Source organism: Anomaloglossus baeobatrachus, chromosome 4, assembly GCF_048569485.1.
Source record: "Anomaloglossus baeobatrachus isolate aAnoBae1 chromosome 4, aAnoBae1.hap1, whole genome shotgun sequence".
Classification (NCBI taxonomy): Eukaryota; Metazoa; Chordata; class Amphibia; order Anura; family Aromobatidae; genus Anomaloglossus; species Anomaloglossus baeobatrachus.
Window position 1 is genome coordinate 57,357,105 of NC_134356.1, and position 27,501 is coordinate 57,384,605.

At 48.1% G+C, this 27,501-nt stretch overlaps 1 protein-coding gene across 1 annotated transcript in view; it reads right to left on the reverse strand.

Moving 5' to 3' along the window:
- Positions 1-15,519: 15,519 nt before the first annotated feature.
- The window catches only part of SLC6A7 (solute carrier family 6 member 7), a 192,829-nt gene continuing 180,847 nt past the window's right edge, over positions 15,520-27,501 (reverse strand). The window contains exon 13 of the mRNA XM_075344365.1: positions 15,520-16,709. Coding sequence (XP_075200480.1) covers positions 16,665-16,709 — 45 coding nt within the window. The 3' untranslated portion in view covers positions 15,520-16,664. The remainder of the gene's footprint in view (positions 16,710-27,501) is intronic.

Genomic DNA, 27,501 nt, shown 5'->3' on the forward strand with positions numbered 1-27,501 from the left:
TATTCGGCGGGGTTCACAGTGAAGCATATCTCACAACTTTGCAGTCCTAAAAGGGGCTTTACACGCTACGATATTGTTAATGTTTTATCGTGGGGTCACGTTGTTAGTGACGCACATTCGGCGTCATTAACGATATCGCAGCGTGTGACACTTACCAGCGACCTTAAGCGTCCTGAAAAATGGTGAAAATCGTTCACCATGGAGAGGTCGTCCCAAAACCAAAAATCGGTAATGGTTGATTATCGATGTAGTTCGTCACTCCTGCGGCAGCACAGATCGCTGTGTGTGACACCGCAGGAGCGAGAAACGCCTCCTTACCTGCCGCCGGCCGCAATGCGGAGGGAAGTAGGTGGGCGGGATGCTACGTCCCGCTCATCTCCGCCCGTCCGCTTTGATTGGCCTGGCCGCTTAGTGACGTTGCGGTGACGTCGCAGTGATGCCGAATGTCCCTCCCCTCGAGGGAGGGATTGTTCGGCAGTCACAGCGACGCCGCCGACCAGGTAAGTGCATGTGACGCTGCCATAGCGATAATGTTCGCTGCGGCAGCGATCACACAAGATCGCATGCACGACGGGGGCGGGTGCTTTTGTGTACGATATCGCTAGCAATTGCTAGCAATATCGTAGCGTGTAAAGCCCGCTTTACAAAGTAATTCCTTTCATTGCACCATTGCACTAAAGCCCACTAAAGCCCCTAGATTCCTCTTTCATTGCGCTAATAAGGTTTGATGCCAACAAAAGTGCCCCCAATAAGTATTATACCCTCACAGTGAATTCTACTACAGAACACTCGACATGCACAGTTTTATGACCCTACCCCAGAAGATTTGGGGACCATTATACTGTTTGTAGGCCTATAATACTGCATGGAAGGCTGTGGGGCTGGCACATTTGAAGAATCATACTGTTTTAGGGTCACCATACTTTGCCAGGGTAGTTGAGGAGAGGTGCAGTTGTCTTCCTATAGTATAATGCACCCAATGTTTCTGGTCTTGTAAGTTCCAGCACAACCCAGCCCAACACAACAGTATAGTCAGTGATGGTCACCTTTCCTTTCATTGAGTCCAAGTCTCTTTCTCCCGTAGAAAAGTGGGCTCAAAGGGTCAGTGGGATTAAAGATTTATGCTCCCAAATGCTTCTGTGCTGCCCCTGCAGCGGATCAAACCGCTCGGATCCGAGCATGATGATTGCTCATGGCTCGAGGGTCTCCGGACCCGGTTGACTAGGGGCCACGCTCAAATGTAAAAGGGGGTATTTACAGGGGAATTGATAAAGTTTGTGATGGTAAATGGGAGTACCGCTGCTGCCGTTGGGAGTACCCAGGGTGATGGAGTGGGGCAGCTAAATGACGTTACCCTCCACGGGTAGGGGTAGGCCCCGGGACTCTGGATGGTGATGTGGGGGTTGCAGTGCAGGGGCTAGTCGGGTACTCACTCAGCAATGAAGCAGATGCTGACAACAGGGTAAACCAAGTCTCTGACTGCCGTTGCCTCTCAAGAAGAGCTCGTCTGGGTCCCGTCCCATGCAGCACTGCCTGGTGGTCCGTAACCTGCCTCCTGGCACAAAATTTAGATTGTCCGTTGTGGCACGGTAGCTTGGAGCTGTCTGGGCCCCGATCCCCACTATGGTTAAGTGAAGAAGCCGGCGCTCAGGAGCTCACGTTTGGGATTTCAGTGGGCCGCTTGCTAGGAAAGCCCTATCCCCCTCGTTGCACTAGTGCCCCCGATCTCTGAGCTTGGTGGGAACAGTCTATAAAGGCCCTGTCCTCCGCAGGTTAATTTCCAGGTTGCCTGAAGCTTCTCCCTGACCTAGGGTCCGTGTACCCCGACGTGCCTTCTGTCCCAGACCGGTGATAGGACCAGGCTGCTGACCATCCTCCTCGACGGGTTCCAGGCACCTAGCCTCAATCCCCTGCGACTGGGGGTCCGACTCCTCTAGGTCCAGACCACCGTCTGCGACCTAGTTTACTTCTCCCCTGGGAGCTTCAACTCCCAGCTTTCTCAGAGCTCCTCTCCGCTCGAGGGCTACCACAGAACTGACTTGACACCTCCCACCTCCCTGTCTAACCCCTAGGTGGGCGGCCCTATTCCTGCTTAAGCAGCCTACTGGTGTGCCTGACAGGTGTGATGCAAACGGTATCTAAGATTTGTGAATGCTGGTGGAGGCAGTACTGCAGGATAGAGACCCAGTACCATGGGGGGTTGAATACTGCATGTGGAGGGCAGTTTGTGCAGTACCCTGGACTACCTGAATAGTCCAGGGGCGTCACACTTCCATGTTAAGGTCTCTTCTCCCCCTAGGGAACAGGGGTAGGGAATTTGCCATAGTGGAAGCAAAGCGCTTTTTGCTTGCAGTCACATGTGCAGGCCTCGCCCAGAAAGGTCAACTACAACCACACGCCCAATACCTTGATGGCTTTTGGCCTGGTCATATGTTTGTACTCTGGCTCCTTCAGTCTGGGGCAACTTGTTCGAGGATTGGTCTGTAGCCCTCTCATTGTTCTTGTCCGATGCGTCAATCCACACTCTCAGATTATGCTATCTCACTCTAATCTCAACAGTGTAGTTGCCACAAATCACTCACTACATGCGGTCTTTACGACCTGACTGACTTGTACGTCTGTACTAGTGACTAGTGAGGCCCTATCTGAAGTTCTACAAGGGAACTGTCCCTTACCCTGAGAACTAACTCCTCACATTGTGGGCTTGTCCCAACACTTAACTGTTATTTGTCTTACAGTGTATTTTCGGGCAGACCTCTTACCAAACATCCAACATAACAAGGTGAAGTGTTGATCGAGGGGCCACCACGGTGAAGAGTAGTTACGGTACCAGAGGAGTTGTAGACAAAACATCATAAATTTATAACAGGGAAATTACACTAGCAAGCTGCTGTGCAGCTAGGAAGGGATGATTAAAGAAAGGGGAAAAACAATATACAATTGAGCTATTTAGGTGAAGCGAATCAATACTGTCACTTTAACTATCACTGGGATCAGAAATACATAAACTGAAGACTTTTCTACTTTGAGTTCTACCTAACTGGCCTGCACTAAAGGAACCGTGAGGACACCGCACTCTTACTATGGAGGCCTAAACTAAACTTTAACCAGTACACGCTGGAATAAATTCACGGTACCGTCCAGAGGACCAGTCAACTCTTTGAATCCTCGGAGACGAACTGGGGATGTTTTTGTTCTCTTTGGGTCATGGGGGAAGCAGGGGTCATCCGAGCAATGTCTTCTATTGGGTCGGGTACCTCTACCGTGTTTTTCCAAAAATAAGCCCTCCCCCAAAAATAAGCCTTAGCAGGGATATTCAGTATTTTCGGAGCAAGGCTTAAATATAAGCCCTCCCCCGAAAATAAGCCCTAGTCGCTGTTCAGTAATGAAGTGTCCTTGCAACTAAAAAAGATAAAGATACTGCAGGACACTTCATTATAGACAGTGGCACCCCGCAATCACTCACCCAATGCTGAGCGGCAGGACCTGCCATGATCGCACCCATGCACACATCAGCTCTCACCCGCACACATCAGATCTCACACACAAACATCCGATCTCACACACATACAATCAGATCGCACACACAAACATCCGATCTCACACACAAACATCCGATCTCACACACACAAACATCGGATCACACACACATTGCATCACACACATACTCACCACATCCAGTGACACTGATTTCTTCTGGCCGGCAGAATCCTGAGAGGCTATGCAGTGCAGCACAAGGACTTGCGGCCAGACACGTGACGCCCTCCAATTATTCCCTGCGGCCAGAAGTATTCAGTAAGGCTGGATTGTGTGTCAGCGTGTGTGTCAGCGTGTGTGTCAGCGTGTGTGTCAGCGTGTGTGTGTGTCAGTGTGTGTCAGCGTCAGCCAGCAGCAGGGGAGAACAGCGTGCAGCAACCACCGGAGATCACAGGAAGGACCTGGAAGCCACACAGACATCCCAGTCTGGTAAGTATGAATCTCCTGGGAAGGGGGGGTGGTCTGTTTTTTTTGGGGGGGGTGTAAACTTACCCCCAACATGTTTCTCCAAAAATAAGACCTGCACCAAAAATAGGCCCTAGTGCTTTTTTGAGGGGTGAAAAAAGTATAAGACAGTGTTTTATTTTTGGAAAAACACAGTAAGTCTAACCGTACATCCATCTCACCACACATCACAGACATCTTCCTGTTCTGGCCTTCTTTTCCCACACTTTTCTGCATTGCAGAACCACACACACACACCGAAAGGGAGGCGGGGGCCAAGTCATTGCACTCAGCAGAGGAACACTTTTCCCTTAAAGGGAATCTGTCAGGTCACTTATGCATTCTAACCTACAAGCAGGGTGACGTGTGGCCTAGAAACCCCTTCCTATCCATCTGTCGCGGGCGGGGAGGAGGGTGTCAACGCTGCGCTCTCCCACTGCTCGGGTCCGGCCGCCGCTGCTCTGCGGCTACTGCTGCTCGGTGGCTCGAGCGATAGGCCGGATCCTGGGGACTCGAGCGGCACTCCTCGCCCGTGAGTGAAAGGGGTGATTTGTTGGTGGGGGATTTGATTAATGTCCTTGACGCCTCCCACGGTTGTGGTGATTGTGTGGACACCACCGCTGCTCTGTCTGGGGATCCCGGGAATGATGGTATGGAGCAGCTAGATGTTGGTTTTTCCCTCCGTGGGTAGGGGGTTTGGTGGTCCTGGGGCCCGATGACGGGGGGGGTTAGGGTGGTGGACAGGTGGGTTATGGGGCCTGTGGAGGTGCAGGGACGCAGGGGCATCGCTGTGCCGCACGGCACGGAGGTACTCACTCAGCCCAAGGATGATGACACAGTTCACGGTAAACAAACGGCTGGTTGGACGGGTCCCTCGGACGGCTGCGGTGTAGATGTTCCCTGCAAGTTAGCGGTGACTGTCTCTTCCCTGCACCTAGAAACGGTTGTTGGTAGCGATGGATTCCCACCAGTAACCCGCTCCCCAGCTTGGATATGAGCCGGAGGAGCCCCTCTCTTGCCCGCAGACGCTGGCCCTGGGAAACTGGTGCCTTGGCGGTGGCGGTGTCTCCCCTTCACGGTTGGACTGTTGCCTTCAATCGGGACTTTGCTGCTGGGAGACCCGGAGGTCCCCTTCACTGACGGATTTGGCAAATTACGGCGACTCCTAGCCTTGCCGGGATCTGAAAGGCCCCTGCCAATGGTGCTGGCTTCTCTTTGTATACCGCTCCGGTACCGTCGGGCCACCACCCGTCCACGGTCCTTTCGGCAACCTCCGATCAGCCTCTCCTGCAGACGGTCACCGCCGTCTGCCAACCTTGCTGTCTCAGTCCGGGGCACACACCCGGACCAACTTCAGGCTCTGTTGCTGTCACTTTCCTTCACTTCCACTGCTGTCACTTGCTCCTCTACCACTTCCTTCTACTCTCCAACTCCACTGTTTTCTCCTTCACTTCCCCTGGCTTCCTCGCTTCTCCTGGTTTTTCCCGCCTCCAGGACTGTGAACTCCTCGGTGGGTGGTGCCAACCGCCTGGCCCACCCACCTGGTGTGAACATCAGCCCCTGGAGGAAGGCAACAAGGATTTGTGTTCTGACCTTGATGTGCCTGCAGGGAATGTGGGGTGTGTGGTGGTGTCATGACCTGTGACCCCTGGCTTGCCCAGGGCGTCACACATCCCTGTGTTGTAATATTGTGTAATATGAATCTATAAAAAAAGTTTTATTACTTACATGTTCCCTATTTAATTGATCAGAGAGTCTAACCCCCTGGGCGTCACATCGCTCCGTGGAAGTTTGCATGCTTTCTATGGTAACACTCCCCTGTGGGCGTAATATCATGGATTTACATGAGTGATGTCACCGTCAGCTCCTTGAGATCCTGCGCATGTGCACTTGCCATTCCCGCAGCCTTGTTATCCGGGTGCTTGCTTCTCGGCTTCAGAAGCGCTCTGCGCATGGTCGGAACTACATGAGTCTTCTGAGCATGCGCAGTGCCTGTCTGAAGCTGAGAAGCAAGCACCCGGATAACAAGGCTGCAGGAATGGCAAGTGCACATGCGCAGGATCTCAAGAAGCTGACGGTGACGTCACTCATGTAAATCCATGGTATTACACCCACAGGCGCATGTTACCACGGAAAGCATGCAAACGCCCATGGGGCGATGTGACGCCCAGGAGGTTAGACCCTCTTATCATTTAGATAGGGAACATGTAAGTAATAAAACGTATTTTTATACATTCATATTACACAATATTACAACACAGGGATGGGTAGGAAGGGGTTACTAGGCCACACATCACCCTGCTTGTAGGTCAGAATGTCGCGGGCGGAGGGGTTGGGAACACCGCTCGCCTAGGAATCGCTGGCGCTCGGGTCCGGTGCTTCTGCTCCTCGGTGGCTCGAGCACGGGGCCGGACCCGGGGCTCGAGCAGCGCCTCCTCGCCCACGAGTGAAAAGGAGGATGTTTGTGGAGGGATGTCGGTCGTGACGCCACCCACGGGTTGTGGTGATGGTGGGCACCACCACTGCTGGTGACGGGGGATCCCGGGAGTGATGGCGGAGAGCAGCTAAGGTGTTGACTCCTCCGTGGGTAGGGGTTGTTGGTCCCGGGGCCCCGGTTGGGGAGGTAGGGAGGAGGGTACAGGTGCAGGTGCCGATGCGGGGAGGCAGCGTGGGCGCAACTTTGCGGTGCAGCGCGGTGCCGGATGGCACTGTTGTACTCACTCAGACACAGAAGGACAGAGTCTCTGGTAAACCAAATGGCTGGATGGACGGGGCCCACAGCCGACTGCGGTGTTCTCGCTCTCCCCGAACCGGTTGATGGTGACTGTCGTTTCCTGCACCTATGTATCTGTATTTGACTCCTATGGCTTCCCACGGGTAGTCCGCTCCCTGGCGTGTACGTGTCGGAAGAGCCCGGTTGTCCGCAGGCGCTGGCCCTTGGATCTCTGGCCCTCGGCAGTGGCTCCTATCCGGACGGGTTGGGCTGTTGCCTTCTGACGGGACTTGGTTGGGAATGAACCCCTGAGGTCCAGACTGCAATCAGAGAATTTGACCTTTTTGGCGACTCCTAGCCTAGTCGGGGTCTCAGTACCCTGCCTTGGTGCTTAGCTTCAATCTGCTCCCCGGTTCGGTACTGGCGGGCCACTGCCTGACCCCGGTCCTACGGTTCCGCTGACCTCCACCAACTCCTGAAGACGGCCACCACCGTCTGCCGACCTAGCTTATCGTGCCTGGGCTCCAACCCAGACACACACAGTCCTCACTCCTCACACTTCAACTCGCAACTCCACTAACTCTCCACTTTTTCCCGCCTCCAGGCCTGTGAACTCCTTGGTGGGTGGGGTCAACCGCCTGGCTCCGCCCCACCTGGTGCAGACATCAGACCCTGGAGGGTGGCAACAAGGATTTTGTTTGACTGGTGTCACCTAACCAGGGGAGGGTGTGTGTGTGTGTGATGCTATACTGTGACCCCTGGTGGTCCAGGGTGTCACAAGAACGCATATGTGTGACGCCCCTGCACTAGTCAAGGTGTCATAGGGAATTGCACTCCTGTCCTTATAGTGCAGAACCCACCCTCCTTGGTTCCAGGTGCCACCTAATGATATTGCTAACACCAGCATGCAAATCCCAATCACATACACCAGTGGGTAGGTCCAGTGGAGAAGGGCCCGCCCACCGAAGTCAGGCAGGCTGGTGGGAGGTGACTGGGCAGTCATCGGCAGGGGTGCAAGGAGAGTAGTGGCTCTCGGTAGCTCTCGGGGGGAGAGCAGGCTGGGGAGTTGGAGCTCCCAGGACAGCGAGGCAGCAGCCCTCAGAGTGTGAGAGGCTGAGTAGTAGAAGCTCCCGGAAGGTCGGACTAGACTGGAACACACCAAGCAATATCACTGGGAACGGTCACCTGGACGGGCTCCCCTCATCAATGGCAGCGGTACTCTAGGACTTTTGGTTTAATCACAGTCTGTGTGTTTACTGGCCTTCCAAATCAGCACCAGCCTCATCCAGCACCACGACTACCAACTGTGAGTTCCCTACTTCCTGTCTTCCAATCCCCTTGCATTTAACGGCACTCCCTTACCATCACTGTGCCCCGGGACAACACCTCTCCTACCCGTGGAGGGGATACCATCCTGCTGCCCCCCTCCATCAGCCCCGGGTGCCCCATACCAAGGCAGCGGCGGTGTCACCAGCAATCACCGCAACCCACGGGTGGCGTCACTGACACAAACTCTCCCCTGTAAATACCCCCTTATACAGTTGTGAGGACGGACGGTTGCACGAGCCCGGGTCCGGCTGCCACTAGAGCCACAGTAACGATCCCGAATCCGAGCATCCCAAGCAGCCCCTGCTGTGGTCTGTCCCCCTCCGTCCGCAACATATGGGACCTGACAGGTTCACTTTAAAGATAGAGTACATCAAAGCCTCTTGTAGGGGTTACCCTACAAATGCATACCACAGCCTATGTAATACTTCTTTACATGTTATATTATACCTTACATCACTATAATTTATACCTATAATACTGCTATACCTTATAGATGCATTACACAGATACACATCACTATACATTATATACAGTATACTCACTTAGCATTTTGTTAATTAATAAAAATAAACTATTAGCATTTCTTTTGTTGAAACCACCCTTACTATGAAAATGTTTGCAGAGTATGTGACTATAATTGCAAAAATAGGAGCAGGTTTATAGTAAATATTAATAAATATTTCCATGTACTGTATGAGACAAGTGCAATTTTAATAATCAGGACTGAATAACTAAAAAATAAACCATTGACATAGAAATCTGTGTAAAGGTTCCCATCGAGCGCAGCGTGAAACGGCAGGATGAATTATGCAAGTATTCTCAGCGCTAATTGCCAGAAGCACCTAGGATTATCAGGTGAGTGGGATTTAATATGATAGCGGTAGTCATAATATGACAATTATATTGACAGGACTCTGCGGGGTTCCGCCAGAAGACATCTAACCTAAGAAGATTCTTACATAAGACCCGTCTTTAACCCTCGAGGTATATTATATAATCTCTCAATAATAAATGTCCATGTGTTCTCATGGTCAGTAATGACATATCGCAGGCATAAGCCAGCTATCATTTACTATTCTGTCAAATTCACGACTCCGCAATGCTCTGTGGTCGATTACCCGGTTAGATGATGCCCCCGGGTGATTATTTTATTCACTTTTAGGCCTGTTTGTGGGCACGTAGGCCGTGAGAGACTCATGGTTCATGGCCAAGGTAATTGTGAAGCAGAAATAGATGTCGCCAGACGCTATTTGAGCATTGCCAATAAAAAAACAAAAATAGCAATTATTACACACGGCAGCATATTATCTCCTCATTAAAGTTAACTTTAGCGGTATAATATGTGGTAATAAAGCTGTATACAAATATACAAAAGTGATAATTGGCACACTAAATGTGTTAGGACAGAGAGTACATTTGTGAGATCTTGACAAACGTCTTCTTGGTCAAGACATGGAAAAAGCAGCAATGTGCTCTTCTTAGCACTGAAAAATAAGAGATTTGGTCTTGATATCGTCTTAATTGGCAGGACTAGGACTGAAAAGTTACTACGATTGGACCCAACTCATATATTAATATTCTACTTAGGAAAATTGTTTCAGTCATGAGTGTGTCCTGCTGTGCAGTAACCTCTGGCGAGTCTGGGACCACAAGGTCACAACGCCTCATTGTTCACAGGTCTATAACTTGTATTTGAATTAATCTTCTTTCTCTTAAGGCCCCGTCACACTAAGCAACATCGCTAGCAACATCGCTGGTAACGAACAACTTTTGTGACGTTGCTAGCGATGTTGCTGTGTGTGACATCCAGCAACAACCTGGCCCCTGCTGTGAGGTCGTTGGTTGTTGCTGAATGTCCTGGGCCATTTTTTAGTTGTTGCTGTCCTGCTGTGAAGCACAGATCGCTGTGTGTGACAGCGAGACAGCAACAACTAATGTGCAGTGAGCAGGGAGCCAGCTTCTGCTGAGGCTGGTAACTAATGTAAACATCGGGTAACCAAGAAGCCCTGTCCTTGGTTACCCGATATTTACCTTTGATACCAGCCTCCTCCGCTCTCACTGCCTGTGCTGCCGGCTCCTGCTCTGTGCACAGATAGCTGCAGCACACATCAGGCAATTAACCCGATGTGTGCTGTAACTAGGAGAGCAAGGAGCCAGCGCTCAGTGTGCGCTGCTCCCTGCTCTGTGCACATTTAGCTGCAGCACACATCGGGTTAATTAACCTGATGTGTGCTGTAACTAGGAGACTGGGGGCTGGTCACTGGTTGCTGGTGAGCTCACCAGCAACTCGTGTAGCCACGCTCCAGCGATCCCTGCCAGGTCAGGTTGCTGGTGGGATCGCTGGAGCGTCGCAGTGTGACAGCTCACCAGCAACCTCCTAGCAACTTACCAGCGATCCCTATCGTTGTTGGGATCGCTGGTAAGTTGCTTAGTGTGACTGGACCTTTAGTGCTGTGCAGATTAAGGACTCTTTCCTATCTGGCTGTCCTTGGTAGCCTTAACCCTAGATCGTGCAACCATAGAAATCGACCATAGAAAACAAGTAACCTAGCAGGCCTGCGAGGCCTCAGGTATGCGTTCTAGGGTTAATCACTCCCCTTTTGATATAAAAAGTCACATGTCTTACCATCTGACACCAGTTATAGATTGTCATTTATATGCTGTCCACTTTGGAAGGAGCCTGTCTTTCAAAGAAGCGGAGGAGTCATGACTATTGCAGCTGTGGTGTTTAGCTGCATTGGAGGAGCTTGGAGTGTTTTCCAGCTTGTGTCTATTTTTCCCTCTGTCGGTCTCACCTTGTGTTTTATTATTGCAGTGGTGAGACTAGTGTTCTTGCCGGCTTTATCATTAGCCAGGGTGAGTTTAGGGCAAGCGAGGACCTAGGCACATGATGGCTATGGGGGAAGGACCCATATAAGTACGTTAGGGAGTTGCAGGAGGTGTCCCCTCTGCCCTCTCCCTATCGCCAGGGCCTTCTTTCTATTCCATTCCCAGAATTGCCCTAGTGTCATGTTGCACACTGAGCATCTACAAGCTCTGGTGTCACAGTTTCCACATCAGCAAAAATACTTTTAGTTAGAAGTAACATAATAGGCTGACATGTGTGAGTACAGTATCCTTTATTATTCACCAGTTTTCCCTTCTGCAGGCTCTATGTCTAATTTTCAGGTGTTCTGTAAAAATAAACCATCCAAACACAACACTAGGATTGATGCCATTTATCCATGGAGGCATCTGGAAGCAGGAGTGAGCTGCCCGTTTAAGAGAAGAATTGACAAACCTCCTGGACATTGTTGAAATTCCATACAATTCACAGAAATTAATGATTATTGAATTTTTCTTGAACTTGCCATTGAAGTTGTCCTGTTATAAGAGCAACTACATTAAACTACAAGTGTGGAAGAACAGTTGAGTTGTCCCGGCCTTTAAAATGGGGCATAGCTAGACGAGGGAAATATTGTTTTGTCATCTGTGAATGAAGGACATATCTAACAAGTTAGATGGCAGCACGGTGGCTCAGTGGTTAGCAATGCAGTTTTGCAGCGCTGGGGTCCTGAGCTCAAATTCCACTAAGGGCAACATCTGCATGGAGTTTGTATGTTCTCGTGTTTGCTTGGGTTTCCTCCTGGTTTGCTCCAGCACTCTAAAGTCATACTGATAGGGAATTTAGATTGTGAGCCCCATAGGGGACAGGGATGATATTCTCTGTAAAGTGCTGTGGAATATGATGGTGCTATATAAGCAATGCTTAAAAATCAAAAGTTGGCAAGTATGCAATTGTGTCTGAAAACAGTGGAATACTACACCACAATGCTATTGTGGCGCCACAGGGTATTACACCACTTTTAAGGGGTAATATCCATCCCGGGTTAGAAGGGGGTTAACTGCGAGTGCCTTCACAAACCCACACACATAAAACAATAAGGTGCTTTCCCACAGGGGGTTGGACTAGGGCAGACAGGGTGATTAGCCATTAAGAGGCATGGGACTTCCCCAGTTGCTAGGACAACCACTCTGTGCAGGCACCACTTGGGGTAAGAAGTAGGCGCACCCATCTTACTAGAGCAGACTTTCCCGGGCTTAGCTTTGGATAACATCTCGCACAGACAACAGGAGTAGAGTGTTTCTCTTTCTCCGTGGGCCCGTGGCTTGGAGCTGGAGGCTCGGCCCTGGTTCTGGATAGCAACTGTGGGACACTTAACTAGAAAGAAAGACTTTTGTACCGTCCCCGTGTCAGCGGCCGAGCTGCTCGGATCCGGAACCGTGGTGGCTCGAGGAGTCTCCGGACCCGGGTGTGGGGGTCGCGCGGACACTCGAATTTTAAAGGGGGGTTATATGTACGGGGGGATTGGAAGTTCGTGACGCCACCCACGGTGCGTGGTAAGATAGAGTACCACCGCTGCTGTTGGAGACGCCCAGTGGTGGTGATATGGCAGCAAGGTGTTTAACCCTTCCGTGGGTAGGAGTTTTTTGCCCCGGGAGCCCGGTGATGGTGGTGAAGGGGTGCCATTGGGGAGGAAAGGGTTTCTGCGTACTCACTCAGTCCAAAAATACTGACTCCGCCAACTCGTAAACAGACTTCTGAGCACCTCTGCAGCAGGGAGGGAGCACGCGTGGATCCGTGCCCCTTGGTGTTGCTTGTTAGCCTGTGACCTTTTCCGTGGCACTTTCTTCACTATTTGAACCCTATAGTGTGGAACTAGTCGGGTCCCGCTCACCCGTATGGCTAATGGAGTTAGCTTGCTCTCAGGGTTCACGCTCATTTTCTGGACTGTGTTTGGGAAAGTGCTATCCCATCTGTGCAATAGTACCCCGATTTTGGAGCAGGTGAGGGATGAATCCTGAAGACTTCACCCCCGTCGGGTAAATTACCGGGCTGCATGAAGCTACTTCTCGGCCTAGGGTCCACGTACCCCGTCATGCCCTGGCCCCTGCCTGGAGATGGCTCAAGGCCGCCGACTGCCCTCCTCGGCAGATTCGTGCCCCTTGATACGATCCCCTGCGACCAGGGTACCACCTCCTACCAGGTCCAGACCAACATCTGCCACCTAGTATTCTACAAAGAGCCCAGCTCCTGACCTCCTCTCTCCACTCCTCTTCACTTCACTCTCCACTTCACTTCTGACACTTCTCACTTCCACTTACCAACCCAAGTGGGTGGCCCTATTCCCTTCAGGCCCCCCAATGGTGTGTCTGGTGGGTGTGGTGCAAAGTGTTCCTAGGATTTTGACTGGCTCTGCTCTTTGCAACACCAACAGACAGGGATCCGTAACCAAGGAGGATGCAGATACTGTGCAGAAGGGCAGATTGCACAATACCTTGTGACGACCTGATAGGCCAGGACATCACACTTTCACGGGCACTGGCGGTGACCGCCGACTATCCGGGATCAGCTGGAGCCCATCGTGGCAGAGATCGGTACTATGGGGCAGCGCCTGAACTACCTGTGAGTATAAGAACTGAAACCGCAGCCCCTGCCTCTGATTTGCCGTTGCTGTCGCCCAGCACTGCGGCGCGAACGGGGCCTACCACCACCTCCGTCGGTCCTCCATCATCCTCCCCGGGGTAACCCCGCTCTGCCTGTGGGGAGTGACACCATCCCGACTGCGACCTTCAACATCAGCCCCGGAGAGCAGCACCCACAGCTGACCACAGGTGGCGTCATGACCTAAAAAGACTTTCCTCCCTTTCACTACCACCCCCATCCTTCCTCCCTACTGTATGCCTCGGGGTCACAAATCTGGGCCAGGCCAGCCCGTGACGATACAGAGGATCTGCACTCCAGGCCCAGCGACGTGTCTGGTGCAAACCCCCCGACCCGAGGGTGTTACATTTGGCGTTGCGAACAGGATATTTGTGCCCACAACAACCGGATACTGTGCGCCTATTGAACTTTCTGTTTATGGACTGTGTGTGGTGTATTAACAAAATCAGCAGACGCCATTAACTGCCAAGCGCGGGAGCAGAGGAGCCCACAGAAAAGGGCGCAAACTGGAGTTCCGCTGCAGAACCAGTCACAAAGCAAAGACCACAAGTAATCTGTCCGCTGAGGAGGAAGCAGAGGCTGTCCCTGCTGCAGTAGCCACCGCTCCGGTAATCCAGTTTACCACATGCCCTACCTTCCAGGAGCGACATGGCTGCCACCGTATTCTGGAGAAGCCTACACCTTGTCTGACTTTTAGGAACGACTATAAGGCTTGTTCCATATCTACACTCTAATGGAGAGCCAGAAAACCAACATCCTCATTGCTCAGTTAACTGGAGCAGCCAGAAGAGAGGTCAAGTCATGGCCGGAGGCTAACAAAAGGGTGGCGAAGGACATTTTAGCTAAGCTGAAGGTAACCTTTGATACCCGTACACCGTCTGAGATAAAAATGCGGTTTTATGAATGCAAGCAAAAGGCTCAGGCGAGTATATGGGATTATGCCCTAAATCTGCAGAAGGCAATGAGAGCAGTCAAGCAGGTGGAACTAGCAGAGGTGGGGGATGAGAATCGCCTGCTAACCGACCAGTTTCTGGAGGGACTGCTGTCTGATGTCTACCGGACCTAACTGCGCTTTATGGCCATGCAACACACAGACATCAGCTTTCCTGAATTCAAAGACCGGGCCATCTGAGTTCTACATGAATCTGCTCGGCACAATCCTGTGTCTAGTGTCCATCATACTTTGTGGGGGCTGTGGGGCCATCACAGAAAATGGAGGGCAACAAACAGTGTGGATTGGGACTGTGGGATACATAATACTGATTGCAGGGAGCTATGGGGTCTATCATATGGTGTGTAAGAGCTTGCAGGGTCCTTCACACTGTGTGTGGTCTGTAGGGGCCACTTTCTGTATGTGGTTCAATCATACTGTGTATGAGAGGCTGTGGAATCCATCATACTGTGTGTTTGGGGTCCATCATGGAGTGTGTGGGGTGCACTGTATGAGGGAGCTATTGGGACCATTATTGTGTATGTGGGGAGTCAGTGATTTCAATCATACCATGTATAGGGGGATGTAGAGGCCATGATACTGTGTATGGGGGACTGTGGGGGGATCATCATATATGTGGGGAGCTGTTGATCAAGGTGCAAGGTACAAGGAGCAGTATGATTTACTGGGTTCTACTGGGACTGGTTGGGGTCCTAGCGGCCCAACCGGTCCAGTTCTGCCGTGTCCCAGCTGCTCAACCAGTCAGGCCCTGCCATGTCCCAGCTGCCCAACTAGGCCGGCCCTGCCGGGTCCCATCGGCCCATCCTGTCCAGCTCTGCCGGGTCCTAGCAGCCCAACCAGTTTTGCCATGTGCTTGAGGCATTCCTACTTGCATACACGCTGAATGATCTTCTCTCGATTGTGGGTAGTAATATAGGAGTAAAGGTGACATGAAAGCGGTTTACAGCTAACACGTTTATCCTGTTGTCAGAGATCACGATGAGAATACAAATATTTGTATAATACATATAGTTATCACAGAATAAGATGAATCCACTGCCAAGACTTTAATGCTCTCCTTTTATTGATCACGTGATTTACAGTTTCCGAACTCTCATAAAGTATCAGGTTCACAAATGTAACTCTGATATTGATATTTACAAGATTTGCCAATTCCTGCAAAAAGTGACTTTCACATTCTTAACATTTTGAAGAATTTAGGTGCTTTTTGTTTTGCAGTTTGCATTGGCCACTTGGTATTTTTACTGGTGTATAGTGGTAGGTGCTCAGTACAGGAGCCGTGCGGCCACAAATAAACCTGAGGAAAGGTGGTGTGAGGCTAGTAGGGTATCGGTGCCTTTTATGTATGACATTTATCATCTTGAGACAATTTAATTTTTTTAGAGGTATGGAGACCACCATATACATTGGATATATATTGACTACGCCTTCTGATTTCAACAGGATCTGATAACCATTTAACACATATTGAAAACTTCTGACTCTCACCCAACAACATCTGAAAAGGATCCAGCCTTTGGAGACTCAGTCACCTTTTTATGTCTCTGACATAAGGAGTTGCCAAAGGATTTTGGCAGTGGCTTTATCATATAGGACACAGGCTGAGCGGTGCGTTTCTGAATTTAGAGGAATCAGGAAAGGTAGGTGATCCAAAACACAAGGCCAAGTCAGCATGTCATTGGCTACAGGAGAACAAAGTGAAGGTTCTGGAGTGGCCATCTCAGTCTCCTGACCTCAATATCATTGAGCCACTCTGGGGAGAACTCAAGCATGCAATTCATGCAAGAAAGCCCAGGAATTTACTGAAACTGGAGGCTGTTACGCTCACCGAGGAGCGTCGAGCGTCCGGAGGTGGACCCACTGGACCATGTACCGGACTCCCCTGAGAAGGCGACCAGCAGCGAACCCCTATACAGTGACTGTGCGGCGCCTCCCCAGAAGGCCTGAATGCACGGCAGCCAGGAACCGGTAGTAGGAGTCTCTGTAGGGCCAGGTGTAGCAAGGTTGTGACGTCCACAGCCGGCAGGACACGGAAACTGCACCGGAGATGTTCACAGCAGGTGACGTCCGCCGCAGGTACGGCACGGATAATGTCCACGGCAGGTAGGGCACGGTGACGTCCACTGTCGGTATGAGCGGTGACGTCCACAGCAGGTACGGCACAGATAATGTCCACGGTAGGTAGGGCACGGTGATGTCCACTGTCAGTATGAGCGGTGACGTCCCCAGCCGGAATGGTACGGATGGCACTACGGTGAGACAAGGGATTAGAACCAGGTATCAATGCACAGAAAACAGATAACAGCACAAGGGGTCTGGACACTGGCAAGGCTCTAATGGAAGCATTGCTCGGGCGCCTGCTGCTGGGGGAGGTGAACCTAAATACCCATTAGGTAACATGTGACCTCTGAGGTCACTTCCAGAAAACGGGGCATACCGCTTTAAGAAAGGGGGCGTGGCTTCGCGCGCAGCCTAGAGTCACTTACTGCAGCTCTGTGTAAGGAAGGGAGACAGGAAGAGGCTGCAGCATGCCTGGGAGCAGGACGTACAGCAGGACCCGGAGCAGGGGCAGCGCCGCCTGCAGAGCCATGGGACCGGTAAGAGGAAGGCCGTCGCTGCCTGGGGCTAATACTGGGAGTGCTAGTGGGAGCCATGCTGGGACTGGGCACATGTGAGGGAGCGCGCCCCCCACGGGGTCTGGTGGGACCAGGCGCTACAGAGGCTTTTTGCCAAGAAGAATGGGCAGCTTTACCATCTGAGAAAATAAAGAACCTCATCCACAACTACCACAAAAGACTTCAAGCTGTCATTGATGTTAGAGGGGGCAATAGACGGTATTAAGAACTGGGGTATGTGAACTTTTGATCAGGGTCATTTGAATGTTTTTGGTTGTCATTATGATTTAAAAAAAAGAAAACACAGTAGTTTGACAATAAATGGCTTCACTCAACCACTAACCATGAGTGGAAAAAAATCTATTGTGCCATCATTCATATTCTCTGAAATAAAGGCCAAGAAAGCAAAAAATCTGCCGGGGTGTGTAAACGTTTGAACACAACTGTATAGATGGAAACAAGCAGGTGGGAAGGTGGATTTAAGTGATAAGCTCCGCCATAATGCACTGAACGCCTGAACTTGGTTTGAACAGGCACTCTGAGTGGGATTAAACTTCCATTTTGATATGGATGATTAACCCCTTAACGACTGCGGGCAGTAATATTACGTCCTAGCGGTCATAGTATTACTGCCCGCGGTCTGCCGCCAGCAGCATGCAGCGATCGGCGCACTTCTCACCTGATTTTCCCAGCTGAGATGTGTGCCTGCTAGGCATGAGCAGAATCGTTATCTGCTCGTGCCGATTAACCCCTTAAATGGCGCTGTCAATATGTGACAGCGCCATTATAACGGCATCAGCGGTAAACCTTTACTTACTTCCGGTGGTTGTCGTGGTAGCACAGGGTCATGTGCTGACTCCTGTACTGTACATAAACAACTTTCAGTTTCACTCGGCCCAGAGCAGAGTGAAGCAGAAAATGAGCGTGTCTGCTGTTTACAGCTGTGTAGCTGTGATCAGCAAATAGTGCAGAGCGATCGGAGTGTTGATCCTAAGAGCCCCCTAGGGGGACTAGTAAAATAAAAAAAAAAGTAAAAAAAAAAGTTTTAAAAGTTTTAAAAAATTTAAAAAAAAAACAAAAAAACCTAAAAGTTCAAATCACCCCCCTTTTGCCCCATTGAAAATTAAAGGGTTAAAAAAATAAAAAATATACACTTATTTGGTATCGCTGCATTCAGAGACGCCTGATCTATCAAAATATAAAATCAATTAATCTGATCAGTAAACGGCGTAGCGGCAAAATAATTCCAAACACCAAAATTACGTTTTTTGGTCGCCACAAATCTTGCGCAAAATGCAATAATAGGCAATCAAAATGTAGCATCTGCGCAAAAATGGTACAGTTAAAAATGTCAGCTCGAGACGCAAAAAATAAGGCATCATTGAGCCATAGATCCCAAAAAATAAGAACACTACGGGTCACGGAATCTGGCATAAAACGTTTGCCACTTTTTTCGGACAAACTTCCAATTTTTTTTTAACCCCTTATATAAAAGTAAACCTATACATGTTTGGTGTCTACGAACTCGCACTAACCTGAGGCATCAAACCCACACATCAGTTTTACCATATAGTGAACACAGTGAATAAAATATCTCAAAAACAATAGTGCTATCGCACTTTATTTGCAATTTTTCTGCATTTGGAAATTTTTTGACGTTTTCCAGTACACTATATGGTAAAAGTTATGGTTTCATTTAATAGTACAGCTCGTTCCACAAAAAATGAGCCCTCACATGACCATATTGACTGAAAAATAAAAACGTTTTACGTCTCTCGGAAGAAGAATGGCGAAAAAGAAAATGGAAAGCGAAAAATTGGCCGGTCGTAAAGGGGTTAAAATAAGTATACCAGCCTTAGCAGGCCTATATCTATATACCGAATATATATATATATATATATATATATATATATATATATATACACACAGTATATATATATACATATATCTATATCTATATCTATCTATATATATATATATATATATATATATATATATATATATATAAAATAATGTGTGCAGTCTGTTTTGGCAATGGATATGATATATTAAAAGCCTCAACTACATGCTTTGGAAATGTGTCCCATGTGAAATCAGCAGTCATCTTGCTGAACGGTATAAGGTCGGTAAAAGGTTAAAAACAAGGAAAAATACATGCTCAGCCCACTGTTTACCTCTCTAGCCACCCCAGATGCTCCTTGCCTGCTGTCCGGTCCACTGACGCGTCACATTTCCGTGGTGGTGTTAACTCGGCTCTGGGCTGCGGAGTTCACTACACATGCTCTGGTCCTTCTTGCGGCTGGAAGTCCCGCCCTAGTGTAAACTCTGGGCTGTAGATGCGGTGTGACATGTCTAGGTGCGGAGGACCTGACAGTGGCAAAAACCATCTGCAGAGACCCCAGAGCATAAAAAGGGACATTAAATTCTCGGAGAACCTTCTTTGCAAGTCTAATTAAAATCTGAACTTGAATTTTGCCTGATTCCAGTTATTACAACTGAAGCACATACAGGATATACAATAAGGGCAAACAAACATGGTATGAAAACTATAAATGTGTTTGAGTTCTGTCCTCCAGGGCATTGATTACTAGGAAATTCACATGAAGGAACAATTTGTGCTGAGACTATTTCTGGCAGCTCGATTTTATACAGAACGCAGCCTGAAAAACACTTTTCCAAGATGCCAACATTGCAGACAGATGTCCATAGTAAAGCTGGGGAAGTCTCCAGACCAATAACTGCAGGCTGCTGGAACGCATTACCGCACGTAAAAGACAAATAATATTTTCCAAGCATGTACAGCAAATGTTTAAAGGGTCATCAATCATCTTTAGTGAACTTAAAAAAATAAGAAGTCTGACATTTTAGTGTTAAAAATGGTTTCTATGAGTAGTCAAAAATGGCTGCCTCACATTAGTCTATTGGTAAATGACGGTGCTTACCTGCAATAGCAGATACAACTCAGAAAGAAGCATAGCTGTGTATTTTTTTTTTAAAGCAGCATTTTTTTTACTAATCATGGAAGAAAGTGCTGCTGAAGAGGTTGCCAGCAGGTTGCCTTAAGTGACACAAATACAAGCCCAGCGTTGTTCTAATTACAAACTATCTACCTCTGTACAAGTCAAGCTCTTTCATTTTGAGATACTCTGTAGCCACCAAGCCTTGGCTCCTGAATGATCTCCTGTGTACAGTGAAATCCTTTATCCCTGGGTGACTACACCGCTCTGCTACTAAAGGCCATGTATCCTATATATTTAAAGGAGCACACTATTAATTTCCTTATAAATTTAAATATAATCTTGCTATATGACAAAGCATCCAATGACCCCTTCCCGACATTTTATATACGAATACGGCCAATGTTAGGTCCTCATCTTCGGTGCAGGCTCATCATTCCCGGCAGATGATAGTATACACCACTACATGCACCCATCTCACCCTCTTGAATTGTGTGGTGCCATGGCAGGCAGCCAGAGGCCAGTTGAAGGCCAATGTAGTTAAAATGACAGTACCTCTGTAAACACCAGACATTGCAGGTTGTCCGGTCTGAAATCATGTCTGCAGTCACTCTATGTGACTGTTTAAGAGGTGGTTGTGTCCCTATACTGTTTTATGCTATATGTTGTCTACTTGTATTGCAAAAGGTGTGCTTACACTAAGTATATTGTATATGGTGTTGATTGTTATAAATGTGTGTTAACATGTAAATGCTGCTAGTGGATTGTAGGTTCCTGATGTAGCAGAGCCAGGGATATTTACCAGCAGGTGCCAGCTAGCGGGCAGGCTAGAGAAGCGGTAGATTAGATATCAGATAGGACAGGGTTAAGTCAAGATGGAGGAGGTGTGAAAGGTAGCAAGAGGGTTGGCTAGTAACCACAGCCCTTCTGGAGTGCCAGTTCTGGATAGTGTTCGTGTAAGAGACGACGTGATCACAGTGTCAGGGCCAGCTACGGAACCCTGAAGTAACCCCAAGACGTCCGAGCCTATGGCTCACCCCGGCGGGCTTAGAGAGTCAAGCGACAAGGAAGCCGTTGGGGCCCAGAAACGGACAAAGGTGTGAGGAAAAAGGGGGATGGAGACACCGACCTGGCAGCTTGAGGACAAGTTCCAAGATAGCGGGGGACAGGTCAAGAAAGTAGTATCCCAGAAACAGTAGAAACAGAACAGTGAGGAGCGAGGCCATGTCTGTCATAACAGTGTGAAGAAAAATCTCAACAAGTTTGGTTGCCAAGTGAACTCTGGTGTTACTATTTCGTTTATGACGATGATCGGAAGCAGGGTGATGGACACCAGCCTGAAGAAAGCAGTAAGTGTCATGCAATCCAACCAAAGGAGCACGTCGCCCATACGTCTTGAGTCCATGCCTTCCTTCAACTGCAGAAATTATAAATCCTTCCAGAGTACACACTGTGTGCTTAGAGGATTTGCCAGTTTCTGACCTTTAGCGGCAGTCACATGACCGCAATTATGCAATGTACATGTTCCCAGCAAGAACTTGACTAGTGGTCGCGGCCTCATTCAATATAAGTGCATTGAGCAAGGCCACGTCTACTAGACAGAAATTGGTGAATCTTCGCAGCATATAGCTCATTCTGACAGTGTTTCTGCTTCTGCACCTGAACTCTTCTAAGCTGATTTATAACACATCAAAGTTTACTGTTAATACCATTTTCATTTATATGGTTATAGGACATGGTCAGATTACCCCACTCCTACGGGGTTTATATATTGTCTGATGTGTTTTATATGGCGTGAATCATAATGGTGGTGTTTTATAAAATGACTTTCTAAGCTGTGTTGCTTAGCCGCAGCAGCGCCATCTAGCGGCCGAAAGTCCAAAGTGTTTTTACTGAATACTGCGCTTTACTCTAATGTGTGTTTTAAAGTAAAGCATAATCTGTAATGTGCGAGTAATGTGTTAACAGTATAATGTAAAGTATAAGAGTGTTAGCTAGACGGAGAATAGAGTGAGTGAAGGTTGTAGTATGTATAGTCTAATAGATAGTTCCTGGTTGCTGAGGGAACATAGAGCCAGGATGGGAAGAGTGTCAGAGCGCCAGAGGCTTGGCTGGTGAGACAGACCTGAGAGAAGTCAATTCTGCAGTGGGGTTTCTGCTGTGTGGACGGTGCTTGGTAACTTGTGCCCGTCGAGGAATCCCAAAGGTATTTTCCGTGAGTTCGGAGCCTATGGCTCACCTCGAGATGGGCTTAGTGTTGCCGTCCAAGACAGCGTTTTGACACGGATAGCCACGAAGACAAGAACTAGGCAGAATAGATAGCCCGAGGAACAAAGGCAACAGAATGGGATAGGAATGGCCATGTCTGTTGAAAAGGTTGAAGAACTAAAAAATCATTCCATGTGGTTTTGTAAAGAGACTCTCTGTGTGATGTGTTGCCCCGCCACTTCTACGATGGGGACCGACTGCGGGGAGGAGGACGTTCCCCTGAAGACTGAAGGGTCGCACCCCCCATCCAGGACAGAACACAAACATACAGTAGGTTCAGTCTGATGAAGTAGAGTGGAGCCCTGTCAGCCCGGTGTGTACTTCCTTCTACAGTCGCACCCTCCGCCTGAGGCAGATCAGAAATACAGGTTTTATCTGAAGGAGTGTGGAGCCCTGTTGGCCTGGTGTTGGCTCCCCTTTTCACGGTAATAAAGAAAAAGACAATAGCTGTCCAAGCAAGCTCCTGACATAATCACTCATTCCGCAGTCTGTTATGTCCAATGATACATAAAGGCTGTAGAAGTCAGATAGTTCAAAATATATAATGAACCCCAACTACAATTCCAAAAATGAGTTTTAGACCAAGATGCATGCATTAAAGTAAAAAGTATGTGTTAAAGGTGCCATTATACTTTACATTCTTCAACCCCTTTACGACCCATGATGTGCTATACTGTATATGTGATGTGTAGTCTCCCTGCCTTTGATGGGGGCTTGTATGCCATGCCCACATCTTTCCCTGCAGATGAAGGCTGAATGATTCAGCCTTCATCTGCCTCTAACAGCCATGGGTGGGCATAACAAGAGAAAAAGCGAAAATCCAAGAATTGCAATTTTTCGCCCCTTGCCCTAACAGAAAAAAAATTAATAACAGGTGATCAAAACACTTTTTTCACAACTTAAAATTGGAAAAAAAAACTATACATGTTTGGTATCTACGTAATGTTACTGACCTGGAGAATCATGGTGCCAGTTAAATATTCTGGTAAAATGTAATGAAAAAAAGAAAAAAACAAACAAAAAAAATTGAAGTTTACTTTTTTTGCTGTGTCGCCACACTTGTAACTTTTGCACATTTACCATTACATTATATGATAAAATCAATGGTGTAATAAAAAAGTACAACTCGTCCCTCAAAAAACAAACCCTCACACGGCTATATCAAAGGAAAAATAAAAAAAAAGTTATGGCTATTAAAATAAGGGACGGATAAAAATACAGCGCAAAAAAAAAAAAAAATTGCTTAGTCCTTAAGGGGTTAAAGTAATTGGTGTTATATTTGCACTATACTTTCCTCCTAAAGGGATCTTGACAGGTCCGCCATGCCATCCAAACCACCAACATTTCTATATTAAGTTATAATAAATAAAGCCCTTTATACTATATCGCGCATTAACAGACGTGAAAATGTATTTTCAAGCCCTTATCGATATTGGTCATACATCTACGGTGCAAGTTGGTAGCAGGTATATGGATCGGGCTGATGGGGTGAGGCTGCCCCATACCCAGCAGGTAATGGGTGTTTGTTAGACCCCCTTCACAAGTCCATTTTAAAAACGCTTATGTAGCACGTTCCATTTTGGTCATCTGTGTGACCGTGCGTGTCATCTGTGTGCTCTACCTGTTTTTCATGGAGTCATTGACTTGTCTAGGTTCGTGCTACTGGTTAAAATTGGTCCGTATGAAAACATTACATAAATAATTCACACTCTTAGCAACATTACACAAGCCCTTTTTTGGCTTCAATGAACATCACACGGTTTTCAATCTATTTCACTCACAGTATGTTGACACCTTTTTGGATACAACAGTCGCAGGCGGGGGCTTCTCGAGGCGCTCGGATCCAGGATCGTGGCTGCGGCTCGAGTGGCGACTGGATCTGGGGCTCATGCAGCGGCCCTTGTCCCCGACTGTGCATGGCCTCTGGACCTGATTCCCGCTGTCGGCACCGGCAGGCTACAATCCTGCCCCGGTCCACTTAATGTCTCCCGCGAACGGATCTCCGTCGCCTGTGGTCCTGCTTGCCGTCTGCCACCTAGTCAGTAGTCCAGGGGCCTCAACCCCTGACTCAGCTGTCACTCCACACTCCTCTCTCCTCAACTGTCAGTACTCAACTCTCCACTTAAACTGTCTTGTTCCCTCCCAGAACACCTCAGGACCCCTAGGCGGGCCATCCACCTGGTCCTGCCCACTGGTGTGTCCCTATTGTCATGGGGGGTGACTAGGCTTTACTGGCTGGTGTTGTGCACCTGGGTGTGGGTTTTGTGTTGGTATGCCAAGGAGGATGGAGTCTTGTACCAGAGAGATTTGTACAACCTCTGTGACTACCTGGTTTTGCCAGGGCGTCACACAACCTCTCCACAGAAGTATCCCAGTGGAGGTGTCTCAACCTCCACTCACTGACCCCAGTCAGCAGGGCTGCCACTAAGAATCTTAGGGCCCCATGCTGACAAAATAATTTTTCGAGTGCCCTTGAGACTCCACCCAGGCTCCACCCCAGCTCCGCCTGCACCCCGTAAACCTTTCACAGTCTCACTGCCACCACTGCCATTCTTGCAAAAATGTGTGTGTATATATATATATATATATATATATATATATATATATATATATATATATATATATATATGTGTGTATATATATACACATACACACACACACAATCATGGCCAACAGTGTTAGCACCCCTGAAGTTGTTCTAGAAAATGAACGGCGATTATCCCGCTCCTGTCTTCAAGCTCATCAAGCGCTTACCTGTCCTTGCCGGCTGCTGCATCCTCGCCACTACCGCGGCTCTTACCTGCAGCACTGTGATGAGGTCACAGAGTGATGACCTCATCACGCTGCTGCACACTGAGCAGTGGGATGACTCCCTGGCACCCTGCTCTGCTCCCCTGATCTTGTCTCCAGCACATGGCTAATTTGCATGTGCTGCCCCTGAAGTGCCTGCGCGTGCAAATTAGCCATGTATAGTGGCTGTAGTGACACAGCTGGGCCCCTCTGCTGCGGCTGTGGTTGGAGCCTGGTGAAGAGGGGGGTACAGCTAGGGCCTGGGGCTTAATAAAGCTAAGTAATTACCCTGGGCCCAGCCAGGCGCCCCTCTTCATCGGGCCCCATACACCAGTCACGGTTGTCATGCCCTGATGGCGGCCCTGCCGGTCAGAAGAAGAGAACCCTATCTTCTCTCAGAGGATTCCTTCCAGAGGCTTCACGGCCTTTCCACACTGACCATATGCCAAACAAATAGACACCATTATGACATATGGGACACACCCATGGGTGGAGGTATATGAACAGGCAGACATACTCTAAGGAATCTCGCAGTACTACAGGTACGAGCATCACCATATAGTGGATAAAACATGTCAACATATTAAATGGCTTCTTACTAACATTATAAAAAGGAAAACTTTCAAATACTATAAAAATATATTAAAAAATGAATCAGCGCCAGTTCAAGTTTCTTAGAGCTAAAACGATGTGATGTTAAAAGATGGAAATTTCATTTTAGAAAGATTGCAGGCTATAAAAAATGTCTGCCTCATTTTTCCACCAGCTTTATTTGTGAGATATATCTGATGTTACAGCTCAGACCTTCTCTCTTGAGTCTGGATAAACTGCAATACCAGACACAGACAGTGGCTAAAAATGTTTTTAGGAGAAAAATAAAAAAAAAAAATACTTTAGGATTTACTAACTTAGTAATGAAAACAAATTATCGGATACAGAACAAGGGAATGTAATCCGAGTCATACGTGCAGCCGTCGATTATTAGGTATGTTCATTGTCAGAAACTCGTGAAAAAAAATTCAATTGATCTTTTGGAGAAGCAGAATGTTCCGTAAAAGTATATAATAATGCCCGGCGTGTCGCGGCCGGGGTCCATGGCTGCTCTTTGTCAGGAGTTCTATGTTCCTCTTTGCCTTGGAAGATAAAAATTTGTGAGTTCAAAGGAATGTTTCCCTTGATAAATGGTCTGAGGCAGAGGTTTTACGGAGGAATATGTGATGTTTGCAAGGCAGAAGTGAGAGAATAAATTCCATGGTTCAGACGTGACTTTTTCTAATAATAACCTACTCGGGTTTTTAATAAAGGATGAGAGAAATTGAACATATTCTTTCCTAACGGAGTTGAACAGCGTCCTTGAAAAATGTAGACATGTCTGTGAATAAAAACAATGAATAGCGAGAACACTGACCATAAGAATCTCAATATGTTCTAAGGTGTTGCTAGTTTATAGGGCCAGATAGCAAAATAAGATGGGCCCCACAACCTAAGAAGATGAAACTGTCAACCGCAGCATGAGAAGCAACAATTAAAAATAATGTAATTAGAGATGATATATTCGATTTGTAAGAAATCGAATATTCGTTACAAATTTCCCCAACGTGGATTCCTGGAAGCAGTTAAGAAGGGGTCTAACACAACAGAATATTGGTCTCATCTTTTTGGCCACCACATCTCCCTGTCTGGTCTTTCATCTGCTCCTTCTGGTCTTGTCTTGGAGTTGAGATCGTATTCGGCACTGATTAGGCTTTACTAAGCCTCACACGACGAGACCGGAGGGGGTGGGTGAAAAAATGGACATGGAGCTGGGAAGTTGAGGGAAGGGTCTTTAGTAGTGATGACCGATCGTGTTTGCTACTGCTCAGTACTCTATTGAGCATTTGGGTGCTCAGGTACACTCAGTGCTCGGTTGAATTTCGCGGGTGCTCAGATATATTTAGCGTGAAAAAAGAACACAAAGAGCCGGCTCCCTTCACTGAATGATGGGAGTCAATATCAGTAGCCCAGTGCGAGCCATTTGCAGTCGCTCATTGGCTCTCTCGGGGGAGGGGGGTGTAAAATGGACATTTTCGGAAGTAGCGTGTCAAGAAAAAGACAAAATAAAAACAACTCCACCTTCCTTCCCTTCGGAAATGCTCTGTATATGGTTGGCTGTATGTGGGCAAAGAGCCGATCTGCCCAATCGTTGACCTCCATAATAATAGTTACTCGAGTTGACCCCTTTCAGATCATCTGATCTGCTCGACTCAAGTAACGATCACCCAAGCATTTTTGCCTTCACCTATCTCTAGTTTTTACCAAATTTATGCAGACCAAATTGAATATGCTGGATTCAGCTTCATCTAACTATAACAAATTTGGGGAGATTTTCTCATTTCTAGTATATCCAATATATATCACTGCATAGGAGAAGA